The sequence below is a fragment of the Lissotriton vulgaris genome, unplaced genomic scaffold, assembly GCF_964263255.1.
Source record: "Lissotriton vulgaris unplaced genomic scaffold, aLisVul1.2 SCAFFOLD_3087, whole genome shotgun sequence".
Lineage (NCBI taxonomy): Eukaryota > Metazoa > Chordata > Amphibia > Caudata > Salamandridae > Lissotriton > Lissotriton vulgaris.
Genome location: NW_028254655.1, coordinates 262,584 through 276,248, shown reverse-complemented (window position 1 = coordinate 276,248; position 13,665 = coordinate 262,584). Strand labels below are relative to the sequence as shown.

At 43.8% G+C, this 13,665-nt stretch overlaps 1 protein-coding gene across 1 annotated transcript in view; it reads left to right on the top strand.

Annotated features, from left to right (window-relative positions):
- Nucleotides 1–2,944: 2,944 nt before the first annotated feature.
- LOC147659472 (uncharacterized) overlaps nucleotides 2,945–13,665 on the top strand; it is a 242,475-nt gene continuing 231,754 nt past the window's right edge. The window contains exon 1 of the mRNA XM_086951730.1: nucleotides 2,945–3,114. Coding sequence (XP_086807856.1) covers nucleotides 3,103–3,114 — 12 coding nt within the window. The 5' untranslated portion in view covers nucleotides 2,945–3,102. The remainder of the gene's footprint in view (nucleotides 3,115–13,665) is intronic.

Genomic DNA, 13,665 nt, shown 5'->3' with positions numbered 1-13,665 from the left:
ATCTCTCTCACCCGCACGCTCGCTTTTTCATAAGTCAAATTCGTGCTACATTGTTTATCAAGTTGGAAGGCAGTTGTTCAACGTCCTTCTTCTTTTTCTTGCTGTGTGAAAGACATGTATCGGGGATCGGGCTGTGATACAAAACATCTCTTTTTCTGAAGAGCAAACATAAGGCCTGGTGTAAAGATCAAATTGCTGGCACAGGAAAGCAAATATATTAAGAGGTCATGTACATAGGACGCTTGCAAACGAAAGGCTGTCGCCTAAATTGTGCATTTCAATGCAATACAATGCAATGCAATTAAATAAAACATTTTGACATTTCTCTAGCTATTTCCCATGTCCATTCTAAAACATACCTCTTTGTTTTAATTGTATGATATTTGTAATTGATGCTTTAATTCTACCACAAAACATCTATACTTGTGGAAAATGCAATAATCCTGATTTGTTATAGCCAAAAATCTCCACTGCAGTGGAAGTCAATCGGAAATTAATATGCCCCTTTTTTCTAATGCTTGGCATTGTCTGTTCTCGGAAGTTGGCCTACGTTTCCGGTTCCGTACACGTCGAGAGCTGTTGACATGCGTTATCGTCTCAAGGCCGAGGGAAAGTCTGCCAAGTCCAGAATCATTTTACTGGCAGATATTAGAATTTTAGACCTGTCGCCTCTTTTCAAATATATAGATGCTACTAAAAGCAGCTTGCCTCCATTAGCTTCCATTGGGAGTCCTTCTTTGTAAACCTGCATTACAATTCAAAAAATATGTTTGCTTCATACATTTTAATGAGATTGTGTTCTTATATTTGTGGCCTCACACATTGATGTTTTTTCCCAGTAGATCCCCCTTTTCTCTCATCTGAGTCTGTTTGAAAATGTATCTTTCTTGTTATAGTCATGAGTCATATTTGTGCTCTACATTATAAGATGATTGCAAGTTCCGTGATAATAAAGAGGAACGAGGCTGAAGGCTGAGTTCCTTTATAATGTTATGGAACTCCATGATGACTTTGCAATATCATTGTACTGTATGGCAGGGGGTGCTTTATTCCTTATGTACATGGTCAAGCCACCACCCTCCCCACAAACCGCTGAAATCCTTGGTGTAATACTCTTTTATTGGAAAGAAATAGGATATTTGTAAACACGAAGAATAACATTTTAATCTCTATTGCAAAATTTAACACGCATCAAAAGCAGTTAGATGTTTGTTGCAAAAGGACATTAGAGTCAGTTTAATACAAGTCCGATTTTTGTTATGCTGCAGCTCAGAATGTGTAGAAACACAAAGAGAGATTCTGTCTTTAATATAATTACTTAAAGTGTGGAAAAAATAAACGTGTTGGCATAAATATTTTTTCTGCTTTTCACTGTTCATCTAGAAAAACAGAGCAGAAGAAAACAGTACATTTTGTTTTCGCTTTTTAAAGTGCACTTTTAATGCTCTGTGTCCTGCCTTTCCTTTTGGCTGCTGGCAGCTGGATTTGTGATGTCGGAACTCAACTTTAATAAGGTAGTACAGTTGAGCGGCTATGTCATTTCTTTAGCAAAATGCTAAAGGCAGCTAGGGACATCAGGCGTTGTCTTCAAAACATTACTTGGAGACAGGTTTTAATAAAGTGATTGCAGACTCCCATGTGTAATACAATATTTTAAATACTCACAATTAATTATTGACGATTGTGGTGACCATGACAACGATATGTTGCGTCTTTAGTCATTTGTTTTCATATTGTGCCAAGCATGTATTTTTGCAGCTTTGTTTGTCAAATCAACCATTTATTCTATACACACAAATCTTGTGGTAACGAGCCTGATAATTCTTTAAAAAGATATGGCTATCCAAACAACTTTGAAAATAATAAATTACATGATCTGATGATAGCAGCAAGTGCAACAACTTCATTTCTAGAGGCTCAATATGTATGTACATGCGCCTATGTGTATATCTATTTCAAGGACTCTACGAGATAACTTTTTAAATATCGAATGATTAGGAAGGAAGGCGCGTCAGATATCTTGGGAAGGTATGTTTCATTTTCACCACTAATTGAAAGCAGTATTTCTTAAACACTGGCAATAGTGTCACACACCCCAGAACGATGCCGTTGGTTTTCTGCGCTCTTATTGTAAGGAGGAGAGCTATACAGCACGACCAGAGCGCCCCCTCGCTGATGTTAGTAATTGCCGCAGCCATCTTGTAAGGTGCTTGACATCTTTTGATAGCTAAAAACAAATTACAAAATCGCTATTTTGAATCGTTCACACTGTTTAAAATGCAAATAATAGTCAATGAATAATTGAATTAAATGGTTATCAAGACCAGAACGTTTATCATTTACGTGTGCGTCTTTCACTTCACTTTTAACATATTGGGTTGAAGGTGAATTTTTAAAAGTATATTTTTTTGTAGGCAAAATATTATTAATATGGGAAGTGGTCAGGGTTGTGCAAAAAGTTCCCTTCAAAGCGTGCAATAAGTTTTCTTTTTAATAAAATAAGGTCTGTTTCTACATTATAAAATGTAAACGTTAACATTATTATTTCTTTAATATCAATGAAAACGTTTTACTACACACATGCACACACACTAACACGGAGATATATATGTGTATGTGTGTTTGTAATATGACAATGAATCCAAGTTGACACTGAACCAAAATATATAACTCTAGAGTCTCGCATAAACTTTCGTTAAGGAATGATGAGACAATGATCAGTCTTTTCCAGATGTGTGTGATTTAGAAGAAATAGCATTATGGCATAATACACACTTAGAGAGACTGATGTGAAAGCGTACGCTTGTGGCATGCACATCTTTTGAATGTTTCGAAAGCACATTTAGATGTTAGCCTATCCGCATCATTAGTGGGTCGAGCTTGTGTTTTAGCTTATTTTTTACGGCTATTGTGCCTTTTTTTCCTTCTGATACTTATTCTTCCAGAGCAGGGGGCATCTGGCGCTGTGTACCTAGTCTGCTTCAAAGCGGGCCTGGGACAAGAACTGCTCTCAAGGGTCTGGCTAGCAGGTCCCCGTGACATGGTCCCTTTTTAACCTCTGCTGGAAAGTTCCCTACAACGAGGGAAAGAGGCACCTGGAAGATGTCTGACCAGGTTGGATTTGCCTCGCTTCTGCAATAAATGGGGGAGGGGACGTTGGCTCGTAGTGGGCGTTAATGCACGAAATTAACAGAGTAACCGTGCAGGATTTACTACCCCTTTTACCCCTCCCTATCAGCCCGGTTAAGGACTGCTTCTTTGCAGTACATTTCTGGGATACGCTGCTTTGTACCACAAGGAAGGGTGTAAAGGGGATTTCTTGTACTGTGCTCTGTTGGATTGATATAGAGAGAGATACATAGTTGCAGACTTCGCAGGAGGACTGTTATGCACATGGTATTAATGCGAATAACCCCACAAACCCAATTTATTCTCCACCCCTTTTTGTGCTCTTGCATTATACTTGCTTACCTTCCCCACACCTCTTTAAAACATGTTACTGTTCTGACCCCATCACTCGTTACTATACGTGCCTTTGAAATACCCATTGACTTTTCAGTCTCTGGGAGAGGTGAATATTTGTCATACCAATTGAATTGGCACTGCATGAGATAGGATGTGACTTGAATTGTGATTGACTAAGGTATTGTAGTTTCTAATTTTTTGCTCTTTGTATGCCCAACGAGGAGCCAAAGAGATGAAGAAATGTGTGATACCTTTTTACTTACTCTTTGTGATCGAGTAGGTGTGTGACATCAAGTGTGAAGTTGTTGTATCTGGCAGGTGGACATTTGTGGCACCTATTGAATTATTCTGTGGCACAAGTTTCAGTTACATCCATTGGATCGTTGACATGGTGATATGAAATCTAATGGATTGCTATACTTAGGGGTGGGTGTACAATTGTGACTGGTCGGTCTTCAATTTTGGGGAAAATATGTGATGTTTGTTTGTTTATTTAGTTGACCTTTTGTATAACGTGAACCCCATCATTGTCCGCATCGCAGCTGTTTACATAATGCATAAAAGAAGCACTAATGTACATGGGACGAAATTTTGATATTTGAGCTTTTTTGAATATTTGAGATCGTCAAGAATACCGCAAAAGTGAGAGTTGGTTCAACTTAGCTTTTGTTCTGAACTTCGGTAATGTTAAATTAAAATACTCTGGAGTAAGGCAATACATTTGAGCTTCATTGAACTGTAATTTCTGCAATTAATAGGGATGCGTGACCACCACTGCATTGTTCTCTGTGATATACATTAGATTGTCAACCTCACAGGTAGGTAAAAATGTGAAATCTATTGGCTTAGCGTCTTCTGAAAGGTGGGCAACTTTCTTTCAGATGTTGTATTGTCGTTCCAAAGGTTGGCTATGTTGCAATCTGACCATACTAAAGCAAGAGTAAGAATGTTTCCAATACATTTTCCAGCACTGGAGAGCAACACTAGCCATCGTAGTAAAGCGCTGTCATCTGCTTGCTGAATCCTGGCAAAGCTGCGTGGATCTGGATCCAAGAATAAAGTTAAACCAAAAGTGTCATTTGCATAATATCTAATATTTTTAGACCGTTTGAGCTGATTATCATATTTATTCCTCTACACCTTCTCGCCCATTGCTCTACCTTTGAGCCCCTATATTTGGCCCAACTCTGTATGGATCCTGTCTTCCATTCAGAGCACCCAATGCACATCACTGGTGAGTGTTGTCCCTCTAGCCTATGTCCCAGGTACCCCATTAAAATTTGAGCACATCTTTCAGATCTTGTAAACAACATCTGAAAATCTCCATGTTTCTACGCCGCTGTCACCTGTGCTCCTAGGCAGTGGGGCACCGCCAACTTTTCTAAGCCTCATGGTTCCCTGAATATGCCCCAGATAGAAAATACACAGGAGTAGGTTCTCTGTAAATTGTTATGCCCTCCTTCTGCAGTGACGTACCCCACTCAACCCTTCTTTGCACTGAGGCTCAGGACTGTCCTTGTCTCACTGTCCCTTACTCACAATGTCAGATATCCAGGCCTCTTTTATAATTCATTGTGGACCTGCCTAACAAATAAGTGCTGGTGGGCTACATTCATCACCAATACTTCCTGTGATCCAGGAACATGTCAGTGTGGGAGATTACCTACATTACTCCCATACTGATACATCTCTCTCTAAACTATAGAAAGTGTTGCATTCCAGGAGCATTAGGGGAAGTGCTACGCAAACTCTAGATCATCCAGAACACCATCGCCTGACTCGTCCTCGGCATTCCACAGCATGAGCACATCACTGAACACCTGTGAGACCTCCACTGGCTCCCTGTCGAGAAGCGAGTAACCTTCAAGCTACTCACAACATCGGTCCCAAATACCTCAAAGAAAGAGTCTCCTTTCATGTACCCAAAAGGAGCCTCCACTCCACCAACCTCACCCTGGCAGGAACCCCACGCATCCGCAGAACCAGAGTGAGTGGAAGAGCCTTCTCCTACATCTCAGCCACTCTGCACAGCTTCAGGAAGACCTGGCTCTTCGGCTGATCTGGACCTTGTCCCCCCCCCCCCCCTCCCCAACCTCCCCCACCCCAGCACCTTGAGACCATTGTGGATGAGTAGCACGCTTTAAACCCCCTGATTTATTGATTGAAGTGTACCTACCACCACCAGATTGGAATTTGTGTGGCAATTAACCCACATCTACAAAAGCATCTACCTGCCTTCAATGACAAATAGCTGATGGAACAGATTATTTTCTAGTCACTCCACTTACAACTATTCCCTGAAAAAAGGCAAACTAGCCAAATCGCAAAAAGGTAAAAAAAACTCCTTCATCTTTTTCCACCAATACTCTGTCTTAGATCAAAATCTTTAGTTTGACCTACCTAACCCTGCCTCTCAGGGCAAAGTCACTAATTAGACTTTCCTAACCTTAAACAGCTAGAATGTAATTCTAGCTGTCATTAGCTCTAGGTCTCTCGTCCTTGACCCAGTCATAAATGCATGAGGTAGTGCAACGTCACAGACAGGAAAAAAAACAGAAAATGCTTGTTAACCCCGCCCCCTTCCTGCTAAGGGCTATAATACATTAGCCATACCTCAGCACTTCTGGTTTTGGTTCCTGTCTGCAAAGCGACAGGGGACTAAAAAAGATGGTTTTGGAGACTTTGCATTGAAGCAGAAAAAGAAGGCTGGTGCTCAGTAAGAAGGTGGGCAGGAACTATAGTCTGACATTTCCAGTTCTGATTCTTCTGATGGGTCCTCATTGGGCGCGATGGACCATAAAGGGAAATTTGTCTCTAGGATATGTTGCCTGACATTCTGTCCCATGTTAGTGACAAAATGGGGTTCCCTGATGAAGAAGTCGGCAGCACGTCGAAAAAAAAGGTGTTGCCTCAATTTAGGAAGCAATCTACAAAATCGCTACCCATTCATCTGCTTGTGAAGGATGTTCTTTAAAATGAGTGGAAGGATCCTGAGGGATCCTGATGCCTCGCTTCATGTCTAAACTGTATCGGTTGATTGACATGTAGGATAGAGACGGTTCATGTGGACTGTATTGTGGCTAGTCCGGTGGGGCGCTTGTCCATGGCAGAGGATAATGTCCTGAAACAAGGTGCAGATAAGAAGATTGCTCCACTTTGAAGAAGGTTTGTGTGGGGTCTCATCTTACCATTCATTGTGGGGTTTATGGAGCATATGTTGCACAGTCATTGTTATCTGACTTCAAGACTTTGTTCCCTACGATGCAGCAGGAAGGGCATTGTCCTGAGTTGGTGGAGTCCGTGGGACGTCAGACTGAGTTTCTTTTGGACATTGCTTTTGATTCAAATAAAGCTTTGTCCTTGTCCTGTGGGGCGCCCATTAAGGCCAGGCGCAACTTGTTGCTGAAGGGATGAAACACGGATGCTGCTCAAAGGTCGATGGCTGTACGGTTGCTGGATCCTAGACATTTTGGGAAGGACCTTGAGGAATGGTTTTCAAGGAGCGGAAGCATTCCTTTTTTTTTTAGGAAGCAGCATAAACAGACCTCCTTTTCTTCAGCAAAATTTTTTCGTCAGCCTTCTCGGCGACAGAGGAATACCTTCAGGGGTCAAAGGGTCTAGGGGAAGGGTTTCCATGGCAAATTTTAGCAGAAATGTCATCCAGATCCCGGGACTAGTAGTCATCGTTCCTGACTATGCCGCCGTCCAGGGACCCACTGTCATGATTGCAGAGGTGGGTGGGAGACTACATCAATTCCTGGTGGCTTGGTGGCTAATGACCTCAGACAAATGAGTTCTGAATGTTCTGAAGAGGGGTTACCATATCGTGTTTGTGTCCGCCCCCCCTTTCGCCTGGAACTGTATGGACACAGATTCCAAAAAATGCTCTCAGTTGCTGCACCAGAAAAAGGCGATTGTCCCAGTTCCGAGGTCGAAGAGGGTGTTAAGGCACTTATTCAGTCATCTTTCTGGTCCTGAAGATTACGGGGTTTCTGGATAATGATCAACCTCAAGCCCTTGAACTGGTATGTATGGAATATCCCTTTCAAGATGGAGACCCTGCAACAAATTATTCCATTGATTCAGGCAGGCTTTGTGATGACTCCAGTGGATCTTCAGGATGCGTAGCTTCATGTGCCTATGGGTTTGAGGTTCCAGGGGTATCTGCGGTTCTCTATGCAGGGTCATCATTGGCAGTTTTGCGTCCTACCTTTTGGCCAGCTTTCCTCACCCAGAGTCTTCACCAAACTAGTAGCTCCCCAGGTCGCTCATCTTAACATTTAGGGGTCTCACTGTTTCCATACCTGGAAGACTGGCTGCTTCAGACCCAGTCTGCTCTGATGATGCAGCAGCATCTGGACTTGCCCATGCGTACACTAGGAAGCCACGGTTTCCTCCTGAATTTTCAAAAAGGCAATCTTCAGCCATCCACCTGAAGGTCGTTTATAGTGGCAACGTTCCACTCTGTTCTGGGCAAGGTGTTTCTGCCACACTCCAGAATCCTGCCACACTCCAGAATCCTGCATATGCAGGCCTTGTTGAGTGCTGTGTTGTCTCATGTCGCTGCTCCTCTGCTTCAATGGACAAAGATACAGGGGCACATGGCAGCCTGTTTTCACGGTACCATGGGCCAGGTTGCACCCATGATGTTTACTGTGTCACCTTCACCGGTTTGTTGATTTCCCACTTCAGGATTTGTCCTTGGAAATCTTGGTGCGTCCGGATGCTATGCACAGCCTTTAGTGGTGGCTGGACTCCTCAAATCTTTCCAGGAGCATGTGGATGCATTCCTGTCCTCTTTAGGTTCTGAAGACGGATGCCAGTGCACTTGGTTGAAGTGCAACTCTGGGTCAGTGGTCCATCCAGGCTCATTGGCATGGATCAGAGACCAGGCGCTCATCCAACGGGAAGGAACTGTTGGCGGTGGAGAGGGCCCTTCGGTACTTCTAACCTTACCTGTCCGGTTGCAATGCACTGGTGCAGTCCGACAATTCTGTGACTGTGGCTTATGTGAATCATCAGGGCAGCACTCAGTCATTTGTTGAATTGTGTGGCCTGTGCTGTGGCGAGTTGGGCGGAGCTTTATCTCCAGGACATTTCTGCTCAACACATTAGGGGCACAAACAATGTGGTGGCGGATGCCCTCAGCCACTAATTTTCGTCTTTTCAGAGTTTGTGTCTGTCACCCACGGTGTTCTGCATGATCTGCCGGAGGTTTGGCTGTCCGGAGATGTCTTTGTTTGCCTCCAGGACCAATGCTCTCCTGCCCATCTTTTGTTCAAGTATTCAGGAGAGGGGGGCGTGGAGTCCTTGTCCCTCATGTGGCATCCCTGGTTACTGTATTTAGCCCCTCCCTTTCCTCTGATTCAGTCATTTTTATTGAAATTTCAGCAAATGAAGGCACATGTGGTGGCGGTGTTGCTGTACTTGCCCAGGATGTCTTGGTTCCCGCTGTTTTTGTTTGGCCGTTGGTCGTCCTCCTTAGATCTTTCCTCGCAGTCTCCCTTCTCTGCCATCTTCCACTTCTTCCCTGCTGGTCAATCTCACCATGGCGGTCTGGAGGTTTGAGGTACTGGGTTTTTCAGAACCGGTACTAATCCGGTAACCCAGCTGTGTCAGGGCAACACCCAAAGACCCCGGATTCCCCTGTCTTGGCAAACAGAGACACAGGATACTTCTTGATGACATCAAAGACCAAAGTTTATTGGTTGCAACCAGGGACAGAGATCTACGAAGTACACACGGGTAGTTCGTCAGAGACTGCACACTTAGATAAACGGAGCTCGGTCTTTTATGCCGAAAATCATGCCTCAGGCAGCATCACAATATACATTTGGTGCATACAAACTGACCAATAGCAACGTAGCATTTCAAAAGTAGCAAATGACGACAGTCAAAGACAATCCCATTTTCCGTTGTCCAGCCCACCAAAAACGATCGCACACATGCTTGGTTTCCTGTTCGATCAGGCCGGACAAACCCATCATAAACCCTTCAACTCAGATCGATGATCAAGTTGTAAAGGAAAGGCAGAAACAGATGGAAAGGAGATAGAGGAGTGGGAACGGTGTACCATAAACTCGGACACGTCCTGCCCTTTGATCTTTATCAGGCCAGCTGCTGAACAAGGAACTGACTCAGCGGGATTCGCCCCAGGCAAGGAGTCAGTTCGGCCAGGTCAACCAGAAGTCAGCTAAGGCGTACGTGTCTCAAGAACTTTCTCGGCTGCAGTCATCGAGCCTATGTTAGGGCAACCACACAAAATGGCTGCCACATACAAAATGGAACCCGGAGGTTCAGACTAAATCCTCGAATACAGAGTGTTCTCCTATATCGGTTCATACGAAAACACTCAGACACGTTACACTCGCCGTTTGCCGTCTGCTGAGACCAAAATCGTCCATTTCCGACGATCTTTATAAATCGAGTTCGGAACTATCGAACCCAATTCGGGACCACAGAACCACAGGTTGACCGGGGGACCTTAGGTGGGCAAGGTTTGCTGGACCTCATGTTTGTGGTGCTGGGTTTCCGTAGGGTGTCTACTCTGTTTTCTTATTCTAAGTATTGGCCTGCTTTCAACATGTGGTGTTCTCTTCCTGATCTGTCTTGTACTTCTTGTTCTATTTCTGCCATTCTGCAGTTCTATTTGGAAAGTGTAAATAAAGGTTTTGCTCTAACTACCTTGAAGGGCAATTAGGCAGCTATCTGTGCATTCAGGAATCCTGCTTCCTTGTCATCTGCGGGTGGGCCTTTGGTTTCCGGGTTATTTTGGAGTTTCTCTCCCTCTACTCCCTTGCTGTCCTTTATTCTGTTCCTGTGTGGGATCTTTCTCTGCTCCTGCGTGCTCTCTTTTGTCAACAGTAGATGTGACGTTCTTGTCTTTTAAGGTAGCTTTCCTGGCTGCTATCACATCGTCCAGGAGGTTGGGGGAGATTTCTGCTTTGGGGTGTTCCCCTTCCCTTTTGAGGGTCATGGAGGATGCCGTGGTGTTGCATTTGGATTCTGAATTTATTCCTAAGATTCATTCTAACTTTCATACATTCTCAGGAGTTGGTTTTGCCTTCTTTCTGTCCTTCTCCTGAAGAACGCTTGTTGCACACTCTGGACGTAAACATGCTTTATCTATGTATGTGGACAGTTCTGCTGCGTTTCGTTGTTCTCACAGTCTGTTTGTGACTTTTGGTCTTGCAGGTCAAGGGAAGGCTGCTTCTTGAATGACCCTGGGGTGTTGGATTAAGGGCACCATTACTTTGGCGTATCAGGGCTCTGGCTTGCCATCTCCTTCCAATGTTCAGACACGGTCCACTGAAGGTGTCTCAACTTCCTGGGTCACCTTTAATGGTGTGACTTTGGATGAAATATATCATGCTGGGACTTGGGCTTCTGAGTCTACATTTATCAGACATTACCATTTGAATTACACTCTGAATGACCATTTACATTTTGGGAGTGGTGTTTTTCGTGCTGTGGATCCTACTGCTCCTGTGTAATCTGTTTGGCCATGCCGTTAAATTCACTGTGGTGCACATTTGTCCTGTATGGTGTCTGTTTTTTGTTTATGGTGGTATTCTGAAGGCCTTCACTGTTGGGGGTCTGCTTTGATATGCATCATGTGTTTATGACTGGGTCGAGGACGAGAGGCATAGAGGTACTGTCCTGATTAGTTACTGATAACCCTCATTACTCTTATTCGTCCTTGACCAAATCGTACTTCCCACCCACCCTGCCGGTATCAGGCCTTTGTGTGCTTGGTATTTCAGGAAGTGTTGAGGTATGGCTAATTTATTATAACACTTAGCAGGAGGGTGAGTGAGCAAGCCTTTCTTGTCTGTGATTGGATTCTACCTCATGTGTTTATGACTGGGTCGGTGGAAGAGTACGACTAAGAGTAATGAGGATTATCGGTAAGTAATGAGGACAACCATATAACTTTAGTGGGGTTCACAACCTCAATATCATCATCTCTGCATTGCGTTTGAGAGTGATTCCATTTTTTCATCCAATCATTGGATTGATGTGTAACAAATGTACGGTTACTTGCTAAGTTAAACAAGGCATCTCTATGCTCAACATTCAAGCGATCCTCTCAGCCTAGGGCTCATACTGGTGTTCTTATCCCTCACCATTAGATACATTCCAATCTGCATCAGCAGCAATATGGGACCCTCTCTATCACTTACACAGGCTCTTTCCTTTTTCATTTAGAGGCACTTGAATATATGGTCTGTAGACTAATTTAACACCTACTCTCAGGCAGGCATTAAGGACTTAGACTTTCCTTGGGCTTCCTTAACCTTCCAAGGCGACAAACCAACTCAAGTGACAACAATTTAGGCATGTTATTTTCATCAAGTCCAAAACCTAATATTTGAATGTACCGGCTTTCCTTCTGGGCAAACCATTTCTGGGTCACCTTCTTCAATGAAGAGCACTCAACGTTAATCCTAAATGGTCTTGCTCAATTCAAAGATATTGGTCCGGGATAGCTGGGACGTTGACTGAGATACTGCAGATTCCAACCACGTTGTACCCAAATGTAGTCTTTATGGAACTTGTAAAATAAGAGTGATGTTTAAGATTTCTCAAATACTAGTTAGGTAAGGATTTCTACTTGCAAAACATGACAATGCCAAACAATGGATATCCCAAATGTTCCTACTGGTTAAAATGGCTTAAGGGAATGGATGGGTGTGCTGCAATTGAAAACGCGATCTATTTGGCACAAGCTTGTCCACGCAAACACCTGAAAATCTGTGGTGGTCCTTGGATAACACTTTGATTGAAGTGTATAAATAACACAGACATTACAGACGAACAAGTGGAAACATTAGTGCAAAACATGCTCTTTTTTTTGTCCTCATCTCACCTATAAGCGTATAGCAGAGTGTTACAGCCGTTCTTGCATCTCTGGGCTCCCTACGGCCAACTGCAGTTGCTTAGGTCGCCCGACCAATTCCCTTTTACCGGAGTTAAGGTGTAATCATAGGACCGGGTACCTATGCTACTGTTTACCTGAGCAACCTTAGTTCCTGACCCATACTCACAAGGGGTTGCCATAGATTACTCTGAGTGCTGCCTATGCTAGCACGGTCTAGTCAGGCCATTGCCAATGCTGATGGAAGCCAATCTTCTGTTCTTGGGGGGCTAGGATCTTTCCATTTTACACAGATTTCCCTACGGGCCAGCAAAATAATACATAGCAATAGTCCTCTGTACATCGCTGCCAGGTCCTTTGTTGAAATGCGGTTGTCAGCAAAAAAGACCAGAGACCTATTTACTGCTATGTTCAAATCAAAAATCTTACGAAGAAAGTTCCCCACCCCTTCCCAGAACGGGACCGATACTGGGCACTCAAAAAAAAATGGATGTCGTCTGCTTTAGAGGCCATACATCTGTAGCATTTCGGCACCGGGGTGGTCACAAACTTCGCAATTTGTGCTGGGGTGTAGTATATTCTGTTGGTCACAAAGAAGTGATTCTTTTTTAGACTGGCCGATTTAGTGTACTTGTAAAGAAGTGTTAAGGAAGGTTCTAAGAGGTCCCCTATAGTGGACTCAAAGGGAGATTCATTCCATACGGAGGCCTGCGTTGGGATATTCTGGTCGTCTGCTTCCACCAGCTTCCTATACCAGATTGAGACTTCTTTCTTCAGCGGTTGCGATGATAAACAAAGAAGTTCTAAATCCCAGTCTCCCCTTATTCCCCCAATCTCCCCCTCAAACCATGATTTTATTTGTAAAAATGTAAACCTGGATAAACCAGTGACTATTCTGGCTCTTAGTACCTCCCAAGGGTGTATTCCATTTGGGTCCCCCAGATCTGACCAAGTAGAGACTCCAGCTCTCCTAATAGATACAGCCAACCCATCTTTAAGGCACGGGGGCGTCCCTGGTGAGTCCTAGACAGGGGCGTGTTCTGAATAATAACTTATCTTGCACCTAATCCTTACTTTAAACCAGGTTTTAAGTGCATTCCTTAGAACCTTCAAACGCACTTTCTTAAAAAACTTCGGTGCACCAAATTTGTAGAGAAACCCTTCTATACTGTCGCCCCCCTCATTCTTAACCAACTCTTTGAGCAACAATCCCCATACTGAACCTCCCGGATTTGCCAAGAGCCGCAGATACCAGCTTATGTCTGGAAGGGCAAGCCCGCCCTTAACCAACCGCTGTCGTTTTTCCCATGACCGTCTCACTC